Source organism: Anguilla anguilla, chromosome 1 (assembly GCF_013347855.1).
Source record: "Anguilla anguilla isolate fAngAng1 chromosome 1, fAngAng1.pri, whole genome shotgun sequence".
In the NCBI taxonomy this organism is placed as follows: Eukaryota; Metazoa; Chordata; class Actinopteri; order Anguilliformes; family Anguillidae; genus Anguilla; species Anguilla anguilla.
The window spans coordinates 11,982,062-12,009,793 of record NC_049201.1 but is presented as its reverse complement, the minus strand read 5'-3'; the positions used below and the strand labels follow the sequence as shown (position 1 = coordinate 12,009,793).

The window sequence follows — 27,732 nt, the reverse complement described above, 5'->3', positions numbered from 1 at the left end:
AGCGCCATAATGTTTGGGGCAAATACTTTTTTAAAAATTGATTTGGCTGTGTGCTTTACTTTAATATGATTTTTGAATTATCCTAAAAAAACATACAATGATGAATGATGCACCATCTCTACCATGTAATATACCCTAGTAGCCAGGTGTAAGAGTATAATAATAATGCATTGACTGAGTGTAGATCTTTTTAGCTGCAAGGGAAATTGCTGATAAATTCATTTCCAACTTATCACGTGCATTTTCCATTTTCCTTTAATTGGCTATATGCATTGTTTATCATACATGCAGATCAAATGTATTGTGTATCCCAGTATTACTGACATACTATAGTGATAAGTTCATCATGGCAACGTGAGACCTAACAATTCAATATCAATCAAGATTAGAATGCTTTACAGAAATGGTGATTGAAATAAAACATTTCATTTGAATGACCTTTTTAAAGTAACCTCTCCCTGAACTAGTAATTCGTAGAGATCACAAAAAGTACTGTAGGGTGCATTCCAGGAATGTAAGCAAAATTATTTAAAAAAATAATCGTACCGGCGTTACAGCACTCGATCTCACAACATAATATTGCACGTGGGTGTACATCGGTTCTGTATTTTTCTTCGAAAGCCCAGTCTGAGGAATTTAGTACCGTGCATGTGGCTTGGATGTATAATCAACCTTTAAGACATTTTATTTTATATTAAAGGATAGGTACTTTGCTGTATTCGTTTCTCGCAGCTTGTCAGACAATACTTCTGAGGTTTATAATGTAGAGTTAGAGACAATTAAATATTTCTAGTTCCGGGCCAATCACGAACAGCCTACCAAGAGCAGATGAGCTCCATGTCACATGCGGGAAGCTTCGGTCCACACCCATAGAAAGGTTATTACAGTTTATTTCCACTGATGGTCTGAACACTCCCTTTTTGAATCTGGAGCTTTAGGCCACTCCTATTTTCCTCGTGTGTGCCGCTGATGACAAATATCATTGGCTGTTGTAAGTGGCTAAGGGCTGGATTTTCAGTCATCTTGCCGTGGAATTTAGATTTTGAGTGTTGAACGTGGGAGGAGGTATTGAGTTTGTCCACATCTCATTTCCATCTTATATGCACGTTAATGTAAATTTTTGCATGTTCAACTATAATATTAGTTATGACTAAAAGCTCAGCAAACAAGTCGGTAAATGGGGAAGTTTGTCACCATGCTACAAACGGCTTAAAGCCGGGGAAGAACGGCTTCGTGAAGAACCGTTATTTCGACCAAAAGCAACAGCACAAGTACCGCTACCCCGAGGAGAAGGTGAGGCCTTGTCTTCAACGATACAACTGTACGAATATGATAGTGTTGCTGTCTGTTATTACTGTTGCCAGTGCTATCCAGTTATCCTGCTCACTATTCGATTTTTGCAGAACAGTTGACGTTAGTTTGCTAGCTATTGCTAGTTAGCTTCGTAAAGTGCCAATTATGGATAACTGGGTTAGCTGACGTTAGATACAGGCAGGGTTTCCGGTCAGCGCATGACAGCTAATCTAACGGTATCACATGTTAGCTAGCGAGTTAGCTGTATTATACCGAAGTTGACAACTTGTCTCCAATGTTTTTTTACTCATTATTGTGATGAAGTCATACCCAGTTGTTCTACGGTATGTTGCTTATGAGCCAGTTAGTATTTACAAGCTGGACTATGCATAACCATATGCTTTGCCTTTGGAATCGTTTGCTAAATCTTACTGGAGTTGTAGCATGATTGTAGCAAATGTAGTAGCTAGCTAGAGGCAACTGATCTTGTAAGTCTTGACATCAACTTCGTTTGATATTATACTGCTGGCTAGATAAATTGACAGCTTTCTGCTTGGTTGAAACAAATTGCTAACTTAAAGTTAGTCATGTTGACAAGTGGTAGCCAACCAATAGTTCCATAGTTTGCGTAACTCATTCATATGCAAGTTAGCCAATGTAGCTATGTAACATAAAGGATGCCACCCACTGTTCCTATATACGCTGATGCCTTCCAGACAACTCAGATCAGCAAAGTAACGCAAATTAAGTAACGCCAAGTAGCAGGAATCGAAGGAACTGACTTCGATCAAGAAGGGAAAACGATTCTTGCTTGTGCAAGTTAGCGGGTAGTTGACAATAGCAAAATAAGCATTTGAATTTAGAGCAGTTTCTGCAAAGTGTCGACAATATATAAAGACAAGAACAGCACGCCCCTCCCTTTTAACATAAATATAAAAAGGCCACCTACGTAGTATTTGCTTCTTTTTATGCTGAATGTGATTTCTAGTTGTGGCACCACGAAGTAGAAACAAACGTGTGGTATTTTGATGTTAAGCGCTGGTATCCAGATAGCCTCCACACAACATCTCGTAAAGTGAAGAGTAAAATACGTTTTAGCTGTTTATATATTTATATAGCCACATAGCTAGCTAGATCAGCGAGTCATATTCGCGAAAACAGCTGAGGATTCACCCATTTGAGAATTTGAGGATATTTATTATTGGACTTCAGTGCTGAAAGATGTAGGCTTAATTGATACGCAGACTTTGTTTTTGAGATGCATTTAAACTTTGTGATGGGAATTCTTTGGCACGTCTGTTGCATTGTAAGTGACTGTCATAATAGAATATGAAGATTAATTTTATTGTGTCAGTTCGGGAAAGAGAACACCACGCGCCTAGTAGAAAATGTGTCACCTACCGAACTTTAGTTTTAAAACTTTGGCTGAAGGTACTCTAATTTCTGGGTCACACTTGTTTTTCAAGGTGAATGTTAATCCGCCTGATCCAGCCCTATGCAAATTGTCGTTTTGAATTTTTTTTTAGAGAATAAACGTCGTCGATGTGTTGCATGCATTTGGAAGAAAATAATTTACCAGTATAGTTACTTACCAAAATGAGCAGCACTTATGTTGAGTAATGGATTAATTATGGATTGCATTATATATTTATGCATCAGAAGGATACATGTTCAAAGCTTGGGATAAACAGTGTTTGTTGTGTACCATTGAAATGTCCTTAAAGGAATACAATGCAGGATTTTTACCTTGTATATATAATAAAATAACCATGCTTATCTATGGTGCATTGGTGATCTCTGTGTTTGCGCACTTTCACTGAATTCATGCACCTTTACCAGTACTTGTTATTCAAAAATGTGATCAGGACGTCTCTGGGCGTGGTGCTTTTTCCTGTGTGAGGGGAGTTGGGTGTGGCTACAGAGCCTGTGGTTTGGGATTGTATTTCATCATTACGTTCAACATAATGGAATTAATTAACTATAATCTAATCTGCCTTCTCAGCCACTCATTACACAGTACGAATGTTACCCCTAGCTATTCAGATAGCTACTTTAGATGGGGGGATTCAGGGTGAGTGGGCAGGGTTGTTTGATTGTAAACACAGGGCCAGAGCAAGGCTAAAAATCGTGCTTAGTATGCCTTTAAATAGTTCTTGAAGGGTCTCATTAATCCAAGCAGATTGTTCTGGATAAGGGCGTTTCATATGCAACTGGCTACTTAAAAGATTTGTTAAAAAAAAAAAATATATATATATATATATATCAGCGCAGATGTTCATTACTGGGAGTTTGGTACGTTTTGTTGACATTTCTTAAGCTTGTGATTCTGCTAGCCTAATATTTGTTCTAGGACCTTATGTTTGTCACATTGCCTTTGTTTGGTCTGTTAGCCCTTTTTTCACTTTGTAGAAAATGTTTGTGCAAGGTTGTACTTACTGTCTTGCTAATGTTTAGGACCATAATATTGACTGCAATGGAGGACTGTATAAGCGGCCATTCAATGAATCGTTTGAGGAGACTCCCATGCTGGTTGCGGTCTTCACATACATGGGTTATGGCATTCTCACTATATTTGGATACTTTCGGGACTTCCTGAGGGAATGGAAAATTGAAAAATGCAACATTGCCAGCGAACGAGATGAACAAAAGGTAAATTCTCTGATTTACTTTTCTTTTTTTCCCAGTAAAAACTGCTTTTCTGTAAAATTCTATTTACTGAAAAGGAAGGACACACTTTGCAGAGAGTCCACTAAGCCTACTTAGTAATTCCTTGTGGAGGCTTGCTTGTGATTTTAAGGATGTAGGATTTACACTTTGGTGGCCAGAAATGTTAATTTTCACACTGAAGCACTTCTGCTTTCTACTGTTTCAGTTTTTAAGTCATAAACAGGGTGAACACTTCCATTGCTAATTGAAGTTTTCATTCCTTCAGTAAGAACCATGTACTGCACTGCTTTAAAGACAAATACTCTTGTTGAATCTGAGACATTGTGAACTATTTTCAGAAACAATTTTTGAGAAGAGAAAATGTTTTGTTTTAAAAATATTTCAATATTTGATATTAACCAGTGATGTATGACCAGGTTCATCCATATTTTTCTTTGTTTCTTAGGATTTTGTACCACTTTATCAGGATTTTGAAAACTTTTACAACAGAAACGTGTATTTGCGAATTCGGGACAGCTTTAACCGACCCGTATGCAGTGTTCCGGGGGCCAAAATGGATCTGGTGGAGCGAGTGTCCAATGACTACAACTGGACCTTTGAGTGAGTGAGCCCTTCTATTTCTGTATGTGAGCATGGTTGAGCGGAATCCCTTGTCGCAAGTGCAATTAAAATCTGTTGATAAGACAGCCAATTATCAGCAAGACCTTGTAGTTTCCATATGATTGAAAAAAAGACGTCACATGATCACATAAAAGCTGTACAACCTTGCTGCTGATTGGCTGTCTTATCAGCACCTAATAGATATCAGTGATGATGTTTGTTTCTCGGAAGCATTTCACGTGGCCTCTGAAGTTCAGTGGTTGACTACTGCATCAGGTATTTTTTTTTTTTTTAATTTAAAAGATGAAAGATAGCGGATATGCTGCATGAGAGCAGTTATTCTTATCACACTTAAAACTGTGATTAGATATATTCTGCCACCCTAGTTCAGACCAATAATGTGGTATGAATTTAACTGTGAACATGCCCCCTGTGAAAGAGAAATGTGTAAGAGGCATTATGGATAAAAACAAGCCTAGACTAGCACAGAGAAGGAAGGCAGTGAGCCAAGTACTAATTCTTGAGGAATTCCCATCAGAGCACAGGGGAGAGATTGTACCTCTCCAGGGAGCCTGGTAGAAACTGGTACAAGGCAGAATGTGTGAGGATCTGTCATTGGAGAATCCAGTGAGATAACTTCCAAAAGAAAAATTGAATTGGATCTGCACATCCGAGTGCAGCTGCATGTGCAAAGTAGAGGCCATCAGTCATGACCCTTGATATGCTGTGTTCCCTTCATCCATGGGGTTCTGTGAGACACCCTCGTGAAGTATGGCAGGGATAAAAAAAATGATTATTTATCCTCAGGTACACAGGCAAAGTGCTGAAAGATATCATCAACCTGGGCTCGTACAATTACCTCGGCTTTGCTGAGAACACTGGGAGGTGCTCTGAAGCTGCTGCAGAGGTGACCAAAAAGTACGGAGTGGGCGTGAGCAGCACGAGGCAGGAGATGGGTAAGCCATTCATACCCTCCTACCACAGGGAACCATTTCACTCCAGTGCACCAGATGTGATTATGAGTGGCACTGAATTTAAGATGCTCACCTTGAATGAGGTCACAGATTGCCATGGAGCGTACGTCTATTTCCTAGTGCCCAAATCAGACCTGAGCTTTTTACATGTGATTTGCATGAGCACAATTGTGATCTACAGTAAATTTCCACATAACCAACCTCAAAGGGGCCTGAAGGGAGGCGGATACATGAAAGGTTGGCTAAACCAGTAAAAATGAGAATAAATATATTGTGTGAAATGTGTCTTACTGGTGTAATATCGTTGGCTCAGGTAACTTGGGCATGCATGAAGAACTGGAGAAGCTGGTAGCAAAATTCCTGGGAGTGGAGTCTGCCATGACCTTTGGCATGGGTTTTGCAACAAACTCAATGAACATTCCAGCACTTGTTGGCAAGGTATGAAGGACCCTGCCAGACCACGGTTCTCTCAGCCCCAATTTTACTCTTTCCTTTCTCTCTCTTATCACTGTTTTCCTCTTGCTGTTCATTTTATTCTGTTCTGCCTTTGCCTTTGCCTTAAAATTCATTGAAAGATCATTGGAACATCTGCTGTGTCATCTCGCAAGGTTTGTGACGTACTGATCACTGTGTGGCAGTGTAATGTATAATAGTGAATTCATAATATGCAAGGGAAATTTCATCTGGCTCTGTTCCACAAGCTTACTTTACCGTTCTGTTTCCATGGCGCCTGCATATGACCTCAAGCCCTTGAGCCCATACCAGAAGAGAAGTAGATAAAAGGCTGAATCTCTGCAGGAAACTGGACTGCCTCAGACCCACAGAGTTCATTCACGCCATTTAGACTTCCTGTTTAAGCAAGCAGTGCGGTAGTGTAGTTTCCTGTTCCTGATTATATGTTGGCTAGATCATACTTGTAAATGTTTTAGAGCCACAGTAGTCGAAGAATAATAAATGACTTGTCCCCTCGATTAACGAGGTAGTAATCTCCATTAGAGAGCCTTTTTTTTAGGAAATGTATGATGGGCCGACTGAATTTCTATTGTGATTTTGTCAGTACTATTGTGGCAAACAGAAAGCAAAGAGGATTACTGTCCACTTAATCCTGAAAATGATAGTAAATGTCCCAGTGCAAATCCAAAAGCTTAGTTGTGCAAGAGAGCCATCTGAATGTGCTTTGATGGCTAGTATTTATATTGTAACAATTATGACTAGCCAGGATTGAAGCATATTTTCACTTCCCTTTGGCTGGAGAGGGGAATTCATTCACTCGTCAGGGTAAATAAAAGGGAGAGTTCTCAACCCTGTGTTTTGTGCTTTTCCTGCAGATGCACACCAAGTTGTACATTAAGGAACAACTTGAATGTGGGCTAATATTGATTTATATATGGTGAAACATTTTTTTAAAAAGTAGTTACTCTCCATATTTCATGAGATCCTGAGATTTTGGTGAATCTGACATTTTGCTCTTCTCTGATTAAATGAGTGAGATAATCGCCTCTTTCATGTTTATCTCAGTGATGTGAAATGGGCGTGTTGCTCATTCAGTGCTAAAAAAGCTTGATGCAATGCAGTCCCTGTGCTGGGTCAGTCTGCGCTGATCCCTCTGTGTTGTCAGTTATATTTTTGCTGGAAGCAGCTTTGCGTAAGTGAGTACTGCTGATGACACGGTGTCTCGGGGCTCCTCCCTCTCAGGGCTGTCTGATCCTGAGTGACGAGCTGAACCACGCCTCCCTGGTGCTGGGAGCCAGACTGTCCAAATCCACAATCCGTGTCTTCAAACACAACAGTGAGCCTGCTTTCTGTCTCTGCACTGTTCTGATTTACTCAATGCTGACCTCTCTTTACACTGCCTAGCAACAACCACCATTCCTAAGTGTTCTCTTAACATGGTGTCCAAAGCATTGGTCTCTGTCTGTTGATTTAATAGAACACCAGTGCAAACGGTTGGGGTTTATATCTCTTGAGGCACATAAACAAAGAGCAGTCGTGTGTTAACTCTGCATTGCTCAGTGTCTAGTTCTGTGGTAAATGCACGTACTATGGAAGGACCCGACTTGTACTGCTTTATGGAAGGCTTCTAGCAGTGAAATGCACTGTAATGTTTTACAGAATGCATGTTTGAAATATAGACACTGGGGGTGGGGGTGGGGTGTTCATTTCATGATTTGTACTCTGTTATTCTCATTGACAAGTAATGATTAAACTATATTATGACCCCACTATATATTTTTACATAGAGTGGGGGTTTACTTCGGTACTGAGAGAAATTGTCAATGTTGCTTGGTCAACAAAACTAGCTCTCTAGAGTAGCCCGGAGCATCTGGGGACAGAGTAGATGCTGGGCTAGACTAGACACTGTTTGCTTTGAATAAACATTCAACACTCTGAATGTGTGCATTCTAAAGTCCAAGCACAGAGTGCGTGTTGCCAAAGGTTATTTCTGAACAAGAGTGGCAGTGAGTATTGTTATCTTGTTGCCTTTTTTTAAAGGTAGCTAAGATATGCATTCAAAACAAAATTGGCTGATTTTTAACAAAGTGGCAGTTTTTTTTAATTTTTTTTTTTTTTTTTTTTTATAAGTAAAAAGTGTTTTGCGAAATGATGTCAAGTAATATTTCTCCACGTTTGACTATTGAATGAAAAGCAGGTGGATATGTGAATCTTTCAACTTTCTAAAACTAAGATCAATAGCTAACCAGCATTCAGTATTAAAGTTAATGTGACCATGAAATTGTACATCCAGCATGCCTGCGCCTGGCTAATGTTTGACTATATGTGTCATGCATTTCCATTGTGACTTCTTGTGAAACAGAAAATGCCAAAATGGGATGAGGTCGATAGGATGGTAGATGGTGAAATCCGATCAAAGGTCTGCACTTAGCTATGGGGACCGTCACAGCCAAAATAAGCAAATTTCATTAATTATGTTAAAGTTTAACATGTTGATCATTAAAAATGAATCACATGAGTTAACATGTTAATGTGAACAGTCCAATTTTTTTGGCAAAGAAATAAAATTTTACCAGTGGTTCAATTTCAAACATTTAATGTACGTGGAAGAATTACTAGGATGTCTTCCTTTATGGACATAAATGGAATATAATACTCAGCTAATTATTTATACAGGAATAAGATTGGGTTAGTGGCATAATCGGTATGTGTCTGTGTTGGGTTTTTTCAGACATGCAGAGTTTGGAGAAGCTCTTGAGAGATGCCATTGTTCATGGGCAGCCCCGGACTCACAGGCACTGGAAGAAGATCCTGATCCTGGTGGAGGGAATCTTCAGGTATACTGAGTGGGTGCCAAGTTAAATGTTCAGTGTTAGTTCAACTCTGAGCTTATCTGAGTCCATTAGTGATCACATGCTCTGTCGGAGTAAAATGTACTCTGTCAGAGTTGATTTAACACTGTACATTTTCCTGTGTGCGTCTTCCATTTTTTAACATGCTTGTGGGCAAAAGAGAAGGCCTGCACTTGCTACAATCTACTGAGTGTGATTCCTTAATAAATAATCTCCCTGTGGTTTGGCTGTTGTGTTCCATGCCCCCCCCCCCTTCTCTTCTCAAAGCATGGAGGGCTCCATCGTGCGACTTCCTGAGATCGTGGCCCTGAAAAAGAAGTACAAGGCCTACCTGTACGTGGACGAGGCACACAGCATCGGAGCGCTGGGTCCCAACGGGAGAGGGGTGGTCGACTACTTTGGGCTGGACCCCCAGGACGTGGACGTCATGATGGGGACCTTCACCAAGAGCTTTGGGTCAGCTGGAGGATACATTGCAGGAAAAAAGGTAAAGGAGATGTGATCCTCAGACAATTTAGCTACACTCATTCAATTTTTCATGTGAATTTATCATTTGCTTTAGGGCATTCTGAATATAATACTATTAACTGAGTACTAAGGGTCCAACATCACCATAACTCCTCCAAACTGAAGAGTGAGTGGTCTGCTATAAGATCAAACACCAGCTTGACCATTTCTCCTTTAAGATAGCCGGTAGTCTCCAGTTGCCTGTCCGTGACTTCTCGTGAAGCAGGAGAGGACTTGCGTCATTCATAAAGTATTTCTTCACCAGTCACCTCGGCATTTGTTTTCCTCATGATGCCAATAAGGCTGATTGTATTAGTAGATAACATTAGTAACACACTGTTGGTGACCATGCTGACAACTCTGCAGGCTGTTGTTCCCCTCTTCTTATTCCAGTGTTGTTTTTCAGGTTTGTGGATTTTTACACTTGTGCATTTTACACATGCCTCCTGAAGCCAATGTTGGCCAAAACCAGTGCATGTGTTGATAAAAATGGAGATGATGCATTGAATATTCACAGAACTGTTTCTCTACAGGAGCTGATAGACTACCTACGTACACATTCTCACAGTGCTGTCTACGCCACGTCCATGTCACCCCCCGTGGTGGAACAAATCATCACTTCTATGAAGTGCATTATGGGAGAGGACGGGACCACCTATGGTGAGTTTGAAAACAGGAAAATAACGACTGGTTGGTACAGAATAAAGTGACCCAGACTGAGCTTGTGCAAGTGTTGCAGCACTACCATTAGGTGGCAGCATAAGCTTATGAAGACTTTGGTATGCCGAGAGGGAGCCTCTGTTATACTACGTATCGGGAAAAGGCTTAACAGCAATTTCCTACCCCTCCTCCCATCCTCCCCTTCCCTTCAGCCCCTCCCCTCAAATCTCTCAAATAAACATTATGTGATTATAATTACACTTATTTATCTATTTTGTCCTTCCATATGAGGAATGAATGCAAAAAGAATTTTGAAATGCATTTAAAAGAAATGGCCATATGTGCCTAAATACAGTTATAATGACTCCTGTTCATGGTTATTGTCATACATGGATTCTGGGAGTTTATAATCACCAGTTAGTTGAAACGTAGAACTAATTATAGAAAAATCCTGTGTAATGATCTCTCAAACGGCATGTTACTATATATGCCCATGTATAGTTATAATGACCTTAAATGGGCATATCTCAGAATTTCCACAGTAAATCAGCTTCATTTTTGGGATGCATATGGTCTGAGGCATAAAGTTAAAGCCTAAATTTAATTGTCATTGTTTTGGGGGGAAAAAAAAAGTTTGGAAACATTGGCAGTGGCAGAGATGTTTTTTTCCTGAGCCTTTCTAAATTTTGTTCTACGCAGGCATTCAGCAGGTTCGACAGCTGGCGGAGAATGCGTCGTACTTCCGTAGAAGACTCCAGGAAATGGGCTTCATCATCTACGGGAACAACGACTCGCCCGTCGTTCCCATGATGCTCTACATGCCAGCGAAACTCAAGTAGGTTCGCAGCCCCACACATGGCTATGCATCAAGGTGTTGTATGGACCTGAGTGACAGGCACTGATTTCTCCCTCTCTGGTTTTTTCCAGTGCGTTTGGGCGGGAGATGCTGAAGAGGAACATTGGGGTGGTGGTGGTTGGGTTCCCAGCAACGCCCATCATTGAGTCCAGAGCTCGCTTCTGTATTTCTGCAGCGCATACCAAAGAAATGCTGGACATGGTAAGGGCCTTCAGTCTCCCTCTATATGAACCGAGCGCCCTCCACCTCATCAGCCCACAATCAGCCAGCCCTTTAACCCCCTCAGCATTCTCTGTAGCCAGCCAATAAGAATTGGCCAATATTTACATCCTTCAAGCAAATCCAAGCTAAATTTGCCAATATACCCTTTGTTATTTCGTGCTGTTTGCACCTTTTGTCTGCCTGACCCATAGCAAAGGCGCAAGTTGTAAAATAAACACGGACGTTGTTTAGTCAGGTTAATTGAGGCAACAACTGTGCAAGGAACAGCTGAGAAATTTTACAACTCTGAGGTCATTAGAATGAAATGACCAACATGGTTGGCCAATTAATGAAACGCTCGGTATCTTAGTACCAGCTTAAAACTCCAGTCCTTCATTTAGGCCAGTGAGCACATTTTAGGATTTCATAGGCCAGTTATGGAAGTCTGTAATAAAGCTTGTAGGCATGTAAATGCTCCCCTTCAAAGCTAGAAAGGGCCATGTGCGACATGAATGAATTTAAGAAGTTAGTCCCCGTTCCACGTGTGAGAGGAGGGCTTTACGTAACCATGGCTTCCATGTTGCTCTGCTTTTTGGCAGGAGATCAAAGAGCATCTAATCTGCCTCCCCAAGGGGGACTCAGCCATGCTGAAAAGTATATTGCGCTTTTTTCCCCCCAAAAAGCCCCACTCCGCAATAGAATCGCCTTTGTTGAACGAGTCCTCGTATGAAACCCCACATTTTTCTTTATTTTTAGGACACAAGTCAGTCCCCTTTCACACACATTCAAGATTTTGTATTCAGAAAATAGGAAAGAAAAAGGCAAATTGCTTCCACATGGTGTGCAGTTACACAATACAAAAAGGTGTTCTCTATTGTAAAGGAATACTCTTAGCCAATTAGCCCAGTAATCCAAATACCGCAAATATGCTATTGCTAAGCCTTGGGTTTGGCTTCATGCTTCTATATCGTTATTAATCATCATCAATCACTTTTTATCAATAAAGGAAATGAATTATATGCATACCCAACAAGGTTATTATTGTAAAATGAAACAAACATAAAATCGAGAGTTTAAAAAAAAAAACGAAAACTAACAAACCTGCTCTTAAAACTAACTGAATTAAGTAAATTGAAATTTAAATAACAGATTTGTGAAAAATCTAAGGTTATTCAGAGATATTAATTAATGCAGTTAAATTCAATCGCGTACTGTATTAATATAATAATTGTATTGATAAACAATGAGGTCCATGAGCACTTAAATTGACTTTGCATGAATAATAAAGCATTCTAAAAATGAACAACTTCTGATAAGAAAAAAAAAAGATCAATGCCGAAATGTTTGTGGAAACATTAGCGATCAGATTGTACGCACATTTTGTAAATGAGGCCCCTTTGTGGTGCACATTGTTTTCCTGTCTTAACCTGACACCGTAGCCGATTTAGCATTTCCGGCCATTGCGGTCATGACCAACCTCTCTGTTCTGTTCTCCGTTCACAGGCATTGAGCGCGATCTGTGAGGTGGGCGACCTGTTGCATGCAAAGTACTCCCGACGCAGGATACTTCCCTCGCTGGATCGATCCTTTGATGAAGAGACCACATACGAAGAGAGCGAAGACTGAATGTCCTCCACAGCAACCAAACGTGCACTGCTCGTCTGAAGCGCTCGGTGAAAATTCACAGAACCACTTAATATATGGCCTGAGCCCCTTTTACCCTCCTTATTTTCACACATGGAGCTCATGATGGCCAAGCAGTGTCCAGAGAGAGAGCGCTTTCTGTTTCTTTTCCTTTTGTCTGAAGCACTGTTGGGTTTGTTGCTTAACTTATTGTGGCCTTTTGTTTATTCTCTACTGAAGACAGGCTGTCAGTGCGCTTGTATGCACAAATTGTTTTTTGTGCAGTATCAACTCCAAACTAATCAGATTGATACATTTTATAAAGAGAGCCAAGAAGAAAAAGAACAAATTGCCCACCTGAATATTTTTTAATTAAAACTGCAGCAACTGCTGTCAGTCCAAAAACCACTGAGGTTTATCAGTTTCTTTTTCTGTATCATTGCAAGTGAGCTTTCTTTCATGTATCACATATCTGATTGTCAACAGTATTATGTACAACTTTCAGTTATGTATTTTTGTATAACTTGAATTACTGCCAGGACCAGTTTCTAACTTGAATCAAGGCTTTCTTGCTTAACCAAAGTTTTTATTTATTTTTTTCTGGATTGGAACACAAATCAGCAGCTTTGGATAATGTCAACGCAAATGACTCCTCTGTGAGCAGCCATAACTGCTGTCAAAATCGCTTTCCAAATGATTCCACATAGATTCCGCTTTTTGAAAAGGGCTAAGACCTGTTAACTAATTTTTTATTCTATTTTCAAATAGAAATTATCAGGATAAATTTGTCATATATTTCAGTACGGGACTGATATACTTAAAGTGTGATCATGTTCATTAACTCCTACTATTTCGACAGGTTTTCTTCAACTTACATTTTGTACTGCCAAGCTTATCTGTGCTCATCTGTACTGTTTGTCAGTGGAGCCAGACCGATATTTTTATCGGACAGCCAGTATCTCAGACCAATAATTGCATTTTTGGACCATATCTGTATCGGAAACCAAGGTCAACATGTATGTGGCTGATGCATACAACTGATATATATTTTTACATATAACACATGGGCACTCCTAATGCTTCTTGCTGTCTCATGTGACTTAGAACGTTCACTGCCGATAGCGTGCTGCCTTTACTCAGTCAGAGAGCAGAGCTGGAGGAAGAGTGTTCAAGCTGACGAGGGAGAATAAGCTATGAGTCTCTTGCTAGCTATTTGACTATTGTCATAAGTAACACATATTAACTTAAATGTTCCTCATTTATTATTTGTGGTCAGTAATAACAGTATCAGCCTGTTGACTCTCAATAATTGTCTGCACACTGCCGATGAATGTTAGCTAACATTGCTGGCTAGCTAACGTCAGTTAACAATTGACTAGTAAAGTTATCCCACCATCTGCTAACATTATCATTCATGAAAGTGCCAATGCAGATGTGAAACATATATTTTGGACAGTGCCCATTTAGAATTACCTCTGTATTTTAGTTAATTGAGGCATTTATTTTCATATCGAATAAGCTTGATGGCAAGCAGTAGATAGCAGAGTAAGCGAGTCACAAGTGGGCTACTTCATGCAAAGTTAGCAAGCCATTGACATTTTTGCTCCTAGGTTTTCCAGCGGCCTACTGGCGTATTCAGAACCTTTTTGGGACATATACCCACTCATTTGCTGCTTGTTTATCACATATTATAGTCAGCAGGGTACTTTTGGTCCCCGTTTTCTCTTATTTATAGCCTAGAGTAAACGTATTTCTAAAGATTAGAAACTGATACAAATCATGGCTTTTTGTGAAAAGAATTTTTAATTCCATGCATTGTCACGATAGACTAATCACAGCAGATAAATCATCATAGGTTTTCCCCTCGCTGCTGATTCCCACTGACGAGATGAGAGGAGGCCCTGGCAGGTGCAAATGCAGAGGAGCTATGCGTCTTGTTTTATTATGTATCACTAATTGACTGGCAGTATTGATGGCGCGTAATCGATTGATGTTCAGCACACTGATGTTTACTGAAGTCACAATGTAAAATTGGTTGAGATAATGTTAATTAAAAAATCTTTAATAAAAGTTGTTTAAGAAAGCAGCAGCCTTCTGAGTACCTGTCATATCAGTGCAAAATTGATGCACAATCCATGCAGAAAGTTCTATTTTCATTCCAGCTCAAAAATTCACTGTTTGCTTGCCATTATCGGTATTTTCTGAATTTTCCCCCTCTCAAATCGATGTTGGTCTCAAAAATCCCACATGGGTCAGGCTCTACTTGTCACTGCCAAAGACAAACTGTGTTTTAAAAGCTTTCTAGTCTCTGAACTGTGTTGACCTCGTTGTAAGGGAGGGATTCTTAAAGTGATTCACATCCCCTGGGCGCACCTTTTTTATTTAAAGCTTCACTTTTTTTTTTGGAAGAAAATGGCAGCTCCAAACAAACTCACCAAACCTGCTGGGTTTACAGTTTAAAAAAAGGGTGCTGAATTGAGCATATTTCAGTGTTTTGTGACTTGTCTTAAAAACAGGAGTCATTCCAGATTTAGTTTAAAATGACTAGCTTAATTGTATGAATTGGTCTTTACCTATTGTTCATACTGTAATGCATCAATGTCAGATATGTAATGACAAAAAATAGCAAGTCAACTGAATTGTTAAGTGTACAAAGATATCAATTTAAAATTTGAATGATACATGTTAAAATTGCTTTTTTAAAGTTGAAAACTCACTGCTGGAGTAATATTTTCTCTCTATTCTTTTTGTATTCTTGTTTGCACTCCAGAGAACATGGTATGGTAATGACAAGCGCATAAATTGTGTCAAAACAGTGCAGGTGCTTTCAGGGAAAGTGTAGTAAATTAGAGGCTTGGATATTGGACTGCTTTGAAAATACATGTGTGTTGAAATGTAACTAGCTACCAATAATGCATAGAAATGATACTTTTTGGATTAACACTGTTTACTAGTACATATTGCAGACTATTTGTCATGTTTCACTTCTTAAAACAATCTTATGTTTACTTATAGTCCTTCTGTTTACTTTGTACCTTCCAATTTCCCATCACCCCCCTCCCCCCCAAGCCCCACATGCCTGATTTTCAGCATATGCCCTGTGCATGGCCCTGGTGTGCCACAAATATTGTAATGTCCAAGTAATAAATTGGATAATGCCCTCCTCAGATGTGAAACTTACTGGATTTATCATCTAAATACCTTCACACACTTGCTTAACATGGAGTTTGATATATACCCTTTTGTCTGAGTGTGTATTTATGGCTACTGTGTATTGTGTGTACTATTCTCAGTGTTTATACTATTCTATAACTTACCTGGCTGTACCGATTTCTATTTATTTAATTAGTTTGGGGGCGGTCACAATATGTCATGTTGTTTTCTATGTCTATATTCTGGCACTTATTTGAGAGGCACTACGCATAGAGAATATAGCCTATACAGGTTATATGTAATACCTGTCAGGCCACATACACCTATATTCTTCTGGGCTAGTCTTTGTAAATGGGCTAGTGAGCAGCACACACGTATTGTTCCGATGAAGGCTTGCTAGCCGAAACATTAACTCCGCTGTATTAAAGCTTTATTTTTGGAGCACTATACCAAGTGTGCGAGTCTCACTTCATTCAAGTTTGAACACTCTTTTGACTCTGCACCTTAGCAATTAGACTGGTGTGTGTGCATTTCGAGTAATACATTGGACATAAGAAATGTTATGCCCCCTCTCCCCTTATTTTTAATGCATCGAATGTTAGTCTATAGAAAATTATCACGGAGTAAACCATGTCAAGAAAGGCTTTTAATGCTGCACTCATTTAGGGCTGTTCGTCAGTTAGCATTTGACTAGTTTAGTTGTGGTTCTGGAAGGATAAAGTTTCAGGGGGGCTTTCAGGGGTTTAACATGCAGCTAACTTTAATGCGATTGCTCTGTGAAAAACAAGCACAGATTCACCTGAACCGGATCGCCTACTATCAAGTGATCTAAAGGTCTGCCCAACGGGACGATTTAAAGGAACTTCACATAATAAGTTAAATTTTCTCACATTCCTCATCGAATGGTCAAATAGAAATTTGGTCTCAGTTTGTCAGTTTCTTCCTATATAGGCTACTACTTCACCATTAAGGGAAGTAAGAAAATTGATAAGGGCCACAGGGCCTACACATCGCACAAGGTTAAAGAGAAGAGAATATTTTAAAATATTTGAAATCTTTTATAGTCCATTAGAATTCTCAGATTTGTTCCTGATTTTTGAAAAGGCTTATTTTTCTTAATTATACTTTAAGTTCTCTTTAAAATTGTTTTGTTCAGTTATGGAGTAACATGTGAAGTAAGTGGGGATTTAATTGCTGAGAGCATGAAAACCTGGTCAAAAAGGTGAATTTTTAATTAACCTTTTTTTGAGGGCTGTATTGTAATGTTCCATTGGATTTAATGCATTTTCACTGTTCCAAATATCCTCTCTATTACAGCACGTGCTTTTATGAGTTTTCAACTGAATAACAATTCACGCACTGTTGCAGGCGATATACGATGTCATCAGCCATGTCTTTAGTGGAAAGCCATTGTCCCCAAACAGCCACCTCTCCCCATGGAAAACTGCAGGAATGACAGAGTTGGCTAATATAAAGGAGTCGTGGCTTGATCCATGATAATTTGTGAATATCTGTAACCTTACATAGCTTTGCACATCCCATGGATGTTGGTGGAGTGGACACCCTTACGGTTTACATACGAGAAGGGTGTGCAGAACATGCATGCAATCGATGTCACCGAGAACCCCAGGGAATTCAAAGTTTGACGTGAACTCCTGTTTTACCTGTTCTTGGCTGACAGGTGTTAGGAGTAATTGAATGTATTCATTTGGCATTTCGGACGAGGCTTGAGGTAATGTAGGCATGTAGGCTATGGCCGAACTTGTGGCAGAGTGGGATATGCCTCCAATTGAATTTAAGGGATGCTGGATTAAGGGATGCTGGAACAACCCACTCGCTAAGAAAAAAAATGTAGGGTAGCCGTGACTTTCACAGTAACAGGGAGTGCGTAAGGACAGCAGGCATTTGGCTCCAGCTCATCTGCCAGGAGATAACAGATGTTCGTTACCGCCTGTAGGGATAAGCACATTTTATGGGCGGCATTCCCCTTCGCTGAGGGACAGGTCCATGTGGGCCTTGGCCGAAGGACCCTCCCCTCCATTGTCTCCAAGTCCTTTTTCCAATCAGGCAGTCCATGTGGCTGTGCGAATCAAGAACATATGAGCAAATGCACAGTTATTTAACAACTGGAGAAGTTCAACAAGTGATGTTTTGTTCAACCTTCATGGTCTCGTAGTGATGTGAAACAAAAGTTCTTCAACAAGAGTATTTGTAATTACTGCAATTATTTTATGAGGTCATTTAAGTGCCTTTCAGGTCAATCGGCAACCAAATAGGTTTACGATTTCTTTGAACATCCTTTTAATAATGTCTTAGGATCACCCAAGGTATATGTGTGACATTTCATGCTTTTGTGAGGTGATTTAATTGCCTTTTAGGTCAATCAGCAAATAATTGACCATTTTAGATTTGTTCAATACCTTACTTGAAGATTTTTTGGCACCCCTTCTAGAATGTCTTAGGATCACCCAAGCGATATGTGTAGCCATTTCATGCTTAACATGCTTATCTGCCGCTTAACGGTTTTTTTTTTTCACTTAATTACCCCTCCTATTTTTTCATATTCTCAAGTGTTTCAGTTTTGTGGTCCACAATGCGTAGGCTACTGTATAGAGAAGATATTCTGGTGCTATTAGCTCTCTTCAGTTAATCGTATATTTAACTGGAAGAGGTAGCAAACTTGTCTGGATGATTGATTATTATTGTGCCAGAGGTAGTTGGTTTTCCTGTTCGTGTTTCATCAGTCTCCCCCTACGAGCTGGATGAACCATAGGAGAAATTTAGAATTGATCTCTCCACGTGGTTTTCAGCTATAGATCACAGTCGGATACATCATGCATTCATGAATTTTAGTAGTTCACGAATTAATATTGCAATACGCGTCAATAGCCTTTATAATAGCTGATCAGGTTTCGAGCAAATCTAAACCAAGAATGTCAGTATCGAGGGAGGGGCTCGAATTGTGCGAACTTTTCCATTTTAGCACGTCTTATTGACAATTCTTCATTTGTAATTAGTATTTAAACTTCTCATTAGTTAGAAACGTTCTCTGAACATGAGTGGTCAGCTTGACTAAATGAAAAACCCGAGACCAGATTTCCATTTTTAACCGACAGAAATGCTGATTTTTTCCCCCCGTTTAACGTTACTTGTCCCGTTTACAACTGATTCGCTTCTTCTGTTGGCTCTATCTCTCTGACTAAAAAGCGTTAACTTCCTCTCTTTGATTTCCTGTTATGGGATGAAACCGCGGTGATACAATTATTTCGTGAGATTGTCCGATACTTACGAGAGAATGATGAATGATGAAGCGGAGATAAAATTCTAACGGTAGTTACTCATCTGCTCAAAACGCCAGAAATGATTCATCATTCAACGAGAAGAGAAGTTTTCTGAGAAGAAATAGCTGGTGGGATGGAATCGAGTGGATGGCTACTCGGTAACGAAAATAAACAGGACAGCAATTACAATATGCAGTTGACCGGAGGTAAAGTCGATTTTTAAAACTGAGTGAAGTGCACAGCTGGAAGAACAGACATCCAAGAGGACATCCTACGTCTTGTTTTTTGTTTGCGTAACCCATATTGAAAGGAAAGTTACATGTATTTCACATGAAGACACTGGACGTTCGAAAAATATGATGTATTACAATATGAGAATTATCAGGCAAGCGCCATTTATTTTAGTATATTTATCTGGTGTTTGGATTGCACCTGTGTACTTACACCCACAGTGTCTAGATTTTAAGCCTCCATTTCAACCCCAAGAACAGCTTGCATTTTGCGCAATGTACAAGAATTTCGGTTGCTGTGATTCTGCGAAGGACCAGGAACTGATGGCGAAGTTCTACCGGATCATGGATAATTTTGACTATTACGGTTATGCAAGTTGTGCAGGATACGTGCAAGACATTATTTGTCAGGTACGAAGTTTTTTCATGAGTATATAGTAAGCTATAGTACTGGCTATATATGGTTTTAATATGCGATTGCGCAATAATGATGTATATTTTTACATATCAGCTCCTTTGTGGATCTTACATTTTAAAATAATTAAGCCCATGTTAAGATATGGAAATTCTTTGAAAACTTTTTTATGTGCATTAACAAAAGGTGAGTACAAATATGATACATATTATAATTTTATATTGTTCTGTTTTTAATTTAGAATGATTTCCCTTCAAATTTAGAACAGCTGTGAAAAAATGACAGTAGCATATAAAATCCGTTGGTTTCAAAAGATAAAGGCTGCAGCATTACTTTGTGTTACTTACTAATACATATTTCATACAATAATTGGCCCTGCAAGTTTAGACTTTTTATTTATTTTTTTACTTTTTACACATACTGTGTGCATGTGCACGTACATGCCTACATGCCGCATACTGTCTAGGTTATGACTTGGGAGCTGTCAAAACAGAGATCTTAGCTCTTGTGTTTCATTTGTCCAGGAATGTTCCCCTTATGCAGCACACCTCTTTGATGCAGAAGACCCCAGCACACCTGTGAGATCTATCCCAGGGCTTTGCGGAGACTACTGCTCTCAATACTGGCTGAAGTGCAGGTCAACCATCACTCTCCTCTCCGATGACAAGCATCTGGCAGAGATAGAACAGGACCAGCATAGGTTCTGTAAGCACATGGAACTAGAAGACCCAGACTACTGCTACCCCCACCTACTGAGCAATGACCAGCTGACTAGAAACCTGGGGCGAGTGAATGCGGACCCTGAGGGCTGTCTACAGTTGTGCCTGGAGGAAGTGGCTAACGGGCTACGGAACCCTCTGGCTATGGTACATGCCAACGATGGTACGCATAGGTTCTTTGTGGCGGAACAGGTGGGTGTGGTTTGGACATACCTGCCGGATCGCTCCAGGCTAGCAAAGCCCTTCCTGAACATCTCTAAGACAGTACTGACTTCTCCCTGGGAGGGGGATGAGCGAGGATTCCTGGGATTGACCTTTCACCCCAATTTCAAGTACAACAGAAAGTTGTATGTCTATTACTCGGTGGAGGTGGGTTTCGACGAGAGGATCAGAATCAGCGAATTCCGCGTCTCTGCCACCGACATGAATGTTGTAGACCACAGCTCAGAAAGGTGTGTGCGTAAATCAGCATTATTTTCCATTAGCTAATTATTTATTCAGATACATTCAAATAGAGCTTTGTGCCACTGTAACTTTGCAGTTTCCCCCACTGCTTTACAGATGTACAGAATGTTATTTTTGCTTGAGCACTTTTTCTCATCCTTACGTACAAGAATGTTTCAAATCTCTCCAGGATTATTTTAGAGATTGATGAACCGGCGTCAAATCACAACGGTGGGCAGCTGCTTTTTGCTGATGACGGATATTTGTACATCTTCACTGGGGACGGAGGAATGGCAGGGGATCCATTTGGGAAATATGGAAATTCGCAGAACAAGTGAGAGAAAATATTAAACCATTTCAGTGCCAGTAAGCCCGTGAGCTTTCAAGCCTGTGTCCCTGACAGCAATTTGTTTTTCTTTCTTTCTCTTTCGTTAAATTTGCGAGTTACTCTTGGCAGTGTTGCACTTTTTCCCTCATATTCTGCAAATCTGCTGTTCATGTGTCATAGATGTGTGTACAATATGGTTTTATTGTTTATGGTCCCAAGTCATACTCAATATGGAACGGTAACCAGATGGGCTTTTCATATTTCAGTAGTGTTCCACTTTTCTGAAACTTTTCCACTCATTCATCTCACATTTCTGAACTCTTCACTGCACAAAAAATTGCTTGTTATCACCACTCTTCACCACAGGCTATTACCCAGGGAAAACACTAATTTTGCATTGCTTTTAACAGACGTTTTTGGCTCTAGTCTTGCACATTTACATTTGATAGTGTGGTAGGCTGTTCAGAGATGAGTGTGATGCTTTTATTCATTCTATGTCAGAAGCCCACATCTTTTATGACTGCAAAATAAGTGTTAGTACCTTTTAACATTATTCATTCATCTATCACATAGAAACCTAAATTCAGTTTAGCCCTAGCCAAGGTTGCTGAAACAAAATGTATGTGTGTGTGTGTGTGTGTGTGTGTGCGCATATAAAAAATATAATCCAGACCTGTATATTAGTCATGGCTCTGGACACATTTTGTCACCTCTGTGTTGTAAACATCCACTGCTGTTTCCCATGTGTGCGATTCAGTTTTTTTCAATTTTCAGCAAATACTTCCAACATTTATTTTTTTGACCCTCGTTCAAAATCACCAGGCATTCAGGACGAAAGACTTGTGGTTATGTTACAACATATTAAGCTAATTTACATTTTAATAAATGTAAATTAATTAAGATTTAATTTATTAACATTTATTTACATAAGCTGAAGATAATTTTTCCATGAATGTATCAGCAACACAGTTTCTGGACATTAGGCTGGAGTAGGTTCTTTGGTTTCTAGCTATACCTGCAGTATGTGGTGATATCAACCTGCATTCTCTGCTGTTTTCTTCCTGTCCTCAGGTCTGCCCTGTTGGGTAAAGTTCTTCGCGTTGACGTGGACAACAATGACAGGGGGCCGGTGTACAGGATTCCGCCCGACAACCCCTTCATACGTGATCCAGAGGCTCGGCCAGAGGTGTACGCTTACGGGGTTCGCAATATGTGGCGATGCTCAGTGGACAGGGGAGATCCCCACACCAGGGAAGGGAAAGGAAGGATCTTCTGTGGAGACGTAGGACAAAATAAATATGAGGAAGTAGACATCATAGAGAAAGGGAAGAATTATGGCTGGAGAGCAAAAGAAGGTTTCTCTTGTTATGATAAGAAACTCTGTTCCAACAGCTCTTTAGGTGAGTATTCCGCTTTTACGTTTACTGTGATGTCACTAAACTATTTTTTTTTTTTTTTTAATTGTTGTCTTAGAGTCCACTGTCATTTTATCCAGGTTTGCTCATTATTTTGATATTTAACATTTGAGATGTTCACAAGTAAACTTTAAAACTGAAAAAAAGACAAAGCTACAGGTACTTCATATCTCCCAGACAAGACTTCAGGTGCGGTCATAAATGTAAATGTTGTAACATTCTGTCTTCTGGCTTTTTAGATGATGTTCTTCCGATATATGCCTACCCACACAAAATGGGGAAATCGGTTACAGGGGGCTACATCTACCGAGGTTGCGAATATCCCAATTTAAACGGCATGTACATATTTGGCGATTTTATGAGTGGGTAAGGGTTTTAACGTTATTGTAAATCTGAATGTTCTTTTATGCATTTTTGACACTACAACAGCGGCAGGCTGATAGAGAAAAGTACATCCTCCTATTGTTCTACTACAACAGCGGCAGGCTGATAGAGAAAAGTACATTACTGTATTGTTCTACTACAGCGGCAGGCTGATAGAGAAAAGTACATTACTGTATTGTTCTGAAAGCAGCACATTTGTGAATAAATACAGTGGTAAGTTTTGTCTCTAAACATTTTCATAGAAATGTGCCTGGGAAATGTAGTTGAAGCATTCCTCTCTGCTCCAGGCGCATGATGAGCTTACAGGAGAACAGGCGTACACGGCAGTGGGAATACAATGAGATCTGCATGGGAATGGGGCTCACGTGCGCCTTCCCAGGCCTCATCAACAACTACTACCAGTACATCATCTCCTTTGGAGAAGATGAGGCAGGTAGGATGTAACTGTGGTGCTACTCCTAAAATTACAGATTGAAACACAATTCACTCGTCAAATTTTAGAAACCATTACATTTTTAGATAGTTATAGCAATAAGCTATACATCTACTGTGCAGTAAAATACAAAATGTACTATTTTGCACAGTAATAACCCAGCAAAGTTAAAGACAATCACAACCATATTTCTTAACTTGTCTTTTTTGGGCACATTTTATGTTTCTGCAAAGGACAGAAAATAGGCTTTTAAGTCATTTCCTGTTTGAATAGCCTAATCCAATTCAGTGTAATCCGTAATTTGGTCAGTTACGTACTACTCAAAAACATTGACGTTGTTCCAGTACATCTACGCAAATACTTCCATATAAAAAACACATGTATTTGTTGTGTTTTTTTTTTTTTTGCTATGAAATGGATATTTATGCTGTTCTGCAAGGGTATACAGATAAATCATGTTAGCTAACATTCCAACTATGCAGAGTATTAACTTGCACCTTTGGCTATTACACAAGAGAACAAATCACTGGTAGTTCAACGTGGCAATGGAAAACATTATTCAGCCAATTTTAATCTTTAGTTCTTTGTCTGCTTTTTTGGTAATGAAGCGTAGTGTCTAGGTGTGTGTCTCTTCTGACTCCCTGTCTGTCCTGCGTGTTTATTTTCACAGGAGAACTGTATTTCATGTCCACTGGAGTTCCAAGTGCAACGTCAGCTTCAGGTGTTGTGTACAAATTGGTAGATCCTTCTCGGTAAGGAGTAATTTCAGCACGGTGTAAACTATATTTCCTTCTTTCCTATTACCGAACTTCCTGTTTACCAGAGTGTACCTTTTCTTAGATGATTATGCATTTTTTTCAACATGTTTATGCAGAGCACTAGTGACTTGTAATTTGAGTTGGTTGGAATTTTAGTAGTTTAGGCGTAACATCATTATGACTGGATCCACTTTACCCCTTGTTTTTAGCAGTTTTTGAGGATTATCTTGTGAAGTGCATTTTAAAGCATATTGTACCAATCATTCTCTATCCCAGCAAGATCTAAACCCAATAGATAGCAAACCTGTTGTTTCATAAATGCATCCTTGCCAAAGATCCGTGATTCACAGGGACTCCTCCGTGTTTAAGTTACCACAAGCATTTTTTTTTTCTGGGCTGCTGTCTTTCCAGACTCTTGGCAAATGTGAAAAGCATGTCCTGGCGGTAATATCAGGTGCTGTCTTGTAAATCTCTCGGATGTTAACCCAGACAATGCTGGCGCTAATACAAACTCACTGTGTCAGTGTGGTTTGCTCTTGTTTGGTCTTATTTAAACTTGCCCAGTAAAATAGCTGCCATGTGGCAGCTACTTTATTAATGAAGTTATAATGCACAAGGAGAGAAATGAAAAGTTTTCAAGATCCAAGTCTCATTTTTGTATTTTATGTGTTTCTTATATAAGCCCACAATTTAAATGAAATCAGCAAATAGAACACCTCTTCATTTATGGTCATATAGTTCTTTTAAGCTAGAAACCCACTTCTTCGTGAACATGACTTCTACCCCCTCATAGAGACAACTGTCTTGTGAAATCATTGAATCCTTTATTTTTGTGATTTTACTTAATAGAGCTTGTAAAGATTTGCGATGCAGAAAATAATTGCGTAATACATAGCAACTGTATTACATAATGCATGGCATTGAAATTATTTAAAATATTTCAATACATTTTTTCCTGAAGTGTGCTGACTTGTATGTATTTAGTTTGCGATATGTACAGTTACATCATGCTTTGCTATCCGTTTGCTCCTATGTAATCTCTGGGCAGCATAGCCGATTGTTTCATGCTGTATATGAGAACCAGGCCCACTCCGGCATGTTAAGGACAAACTGTGGAATTCATTAAACTTGGTTGTATTTCAAGGGAAGTGACAGCCAAGCCACTTTTTTTTTCATTTAAAAAAAAATCTTTTTCAGTTTGGGGTATATATTGTATTTGCGGCTAAAATATGTTGCATGATTTCTTGAAACGATGAAATTTCAGACAAAAATCTCTCAAATTAGGAACAGAAAGCAAATCAATTTTATGTTTAGCCAGCATTCCAGAGCTTTTGATTTTACAGCAGGTCAGACTTTGTTTCCAGAAAGGAAATGGATATTGTGTTTTATTTAATTTCATTATGTACTGTGTCTTTGTAGACGCGCACCACCAAGAAAATGTCATTATGACCCACTCCCTGTCAAAGTTAAAAGCAAGCTGATAAAATTCAATCCAAAGGAAAGTAAGTATTATTACATTACAGTCATTTGATGATGACAGTTATGTGGCAAATTCATTGTTTAGTGATCTATAAAAGCAAATAGATTTAATTTTACTAATATGTATGTGCATACACTACAATAGAAATTTGAAAGCATCAATTATGTTATATATTTTAAGCTGCCGTATTTCCTCAGATGTATATATAGTATGACTTCCAAGATATGAAAGATTTAGTAATGAAGGTCATTTGGAACTCTGAAGTCCCTGTAACTGTAAACAAGGTGAAAATGTGTCAATTTTAAGAACTTGTTTAAATAGTCTGCTGTTGTTTCATAGGTATAAATATTGATTACCAAAAATGCATGCTGCTTTGACTAATTTTGATAGTATTTTCAGGTTTGTTATGTGTGATATTTTTGCAATGGGACTGCAAAAATATCAATGTAACAAACCTGGCGGGATATCAGGTGTTTGATTAAGTGCGATTGCTTGTGCTACTACCAGTTTCGCATTCGTTTGGTTAAACGATCTGTCTGCAACACTGAGGTTAGCATCTCTGAGGTTCTGCTGTATTGATGGTAAAAATGGGAATTCCTGTTCAAATCTTTTATCCCTAGAATTGACAGGAGTAGAATTGCCAACAAAACTGCCAAAAGAACCTGCAGGTCAGCGTCCGACAGCCCCAGCACGCACCCAGACCACCACCACAGACTGGCTCCAGGAACTGATGGACCTCCTCAGGGAACAGGAAGCAGCCTTGGGGAGGACCACCCCAGCCACCTCGAGGGCCGGCGGCGGCGCCCGGACACGCAGGCCGGGCCGACAGCGCAAGGGCCGGCGCAGGAAGGGCAAGCCCCGCTCGGAGGCGTCGCCCCGCAACGGAGGCGTGAGACTGGTGGGGGACGAGGAAGGACGGAACGACCGAGGACGGGTGGAGATCTACGCCAACGGGGAGTGGGGGACGGTGTGCGACGACCTGTGGAACACCAAGAACGCCGCCGTGGTCTGCCGCCAGCTCGGCTACCGCTACGCGCTGAAGGCCGCCAAGCACGCCGAGTTCGGCGAGGGGACGCGCCTGAACATCCTCCTGGACGACGTGCAGTGCGCGGGGACCGAGCAGACCCTCCTGGACTGCAAGCACGCGGGCGTCGGAAAGCACAACTGCGCCCACTACGAGGACGCCGGAGTCATATGTGGGAACACAGAGTACGTAGAGTACTAAGGTACCCTGTAAACAGTGCGGCTGGGTTTGCAAAGTGAAATTCAGACTAAGAACAGAAACATAAAGCCTCATCTAATTTCCGTTGACATGGCACATAGGTCTACCTCTTTCACCAAGGTTTTAAGATGTCATGCTAATTTTCTGAAATAAAAAACAAAAATTGTATGTAAACATTTTTTTTTGTGTGTAAAATTTATCCAAAACTTAATATTTCGGCTGATTATACGGTACATTTTGTTAAATTTCATTGCACATGGCTGGCTTTAATCACTTTTAACATATTCAAAGTGTTGTCTGACTGAATGTATCAGAAACTGCAAGTTATTTAATGGCCTTTAATGTTCAGTTACTGAAATAAATGGCGCAAAGAGGTTATATTATCAGCATGTTTTCACTATGGTTCATTAAGTACTGTTTTCATATTTATTGTGTGTTCCATTTGTTCATAATATCCAAGGAGATGATTTGACATAAACATAATTTTAAGCCTAATTTAATAACAACTGTTGCATAAAAAGTCTAGGCAAACAATAAAACTAGGAGTAGACCTGTTTGAAAGCATCTAATTCTCTGTTTTGTCCCAGCTGTTTCCAGTATTTTAAAAATGCATTACTGAATCAGAGCTTTGAACATAGCAGGCAATCTGATAATAGTAAGTATAACATTCTGATTACTCTGGATATTTAATTGTGTTTGTGCCTCACTGGCCACAAGTGTACACTGTCCACATCCATTTTTGCACTTAGCTCTTTTAACCATTAATAAACAATTTGCTAAACAA

General features: G+C 39.7%; 2 protein-coding genes across 2 annotated transcripts; both read left to right on the top strand.

Annotated features, from left to right (window-relative positions):
- Positions 1-1,000: 1,000 nt before the first annotated feature.
- On the top strand, positions 1,001-16,286 carry LOC118210211 (serine palmitoyltransferase 2-like). The gene is made up of 12 exons (XM_035386215.1): positions 1,001-1,293; positions 3,748-3,942; positions 4,406-4,560; positions 5,368-5,516; positions 5,848-5,972; positions 7,230-7,323; positions 8,719-8,824; positions 9,107-9,326; positions 9,880-10,006; positions 10,706-10,841; positions 10,934-11,063; positions 12,567-16,286. The coding sequence occupies exons 1-12, from the start codon at positions 1,147-1,149 to the stop codon at positions 12,687-12,689; spliced, it is 1,707 nt and encodes a 568-aa protein (XP_035242106.1). The 5' UTR covers positions 1,001-1,146; the 3' UTR covers positions 12,690-16,286.
- A 2,320-nt stretch (positions 16,287-18,606) lies between these two features.
- Positions 18,607-27,732, top strand: LOC118215827 (HHIP-like protein 1). Its single transcript, XM_035396878.1, has 9 exons — positions 18,607-19,761; positions 20,290-20,936; positions 21,119-21,262; positions 22,328-22,656; positions 22,911-23,037; positions 23,343-23,488; positions 24,159-24,240; positions 25,666-25,748; positions 26,347-27,732. The coding sequence occupies exons 1-9, from the start codon at positions 19,477-19,479 to the stop codon at positions 26,949-26,951; spliced, it is 2,448 nt and encodes an 815-aa protein (XP_035252769.1). The 5' UTR covers positions 18,607-19,476; the 3' UTR covers positions 26,952-27,732.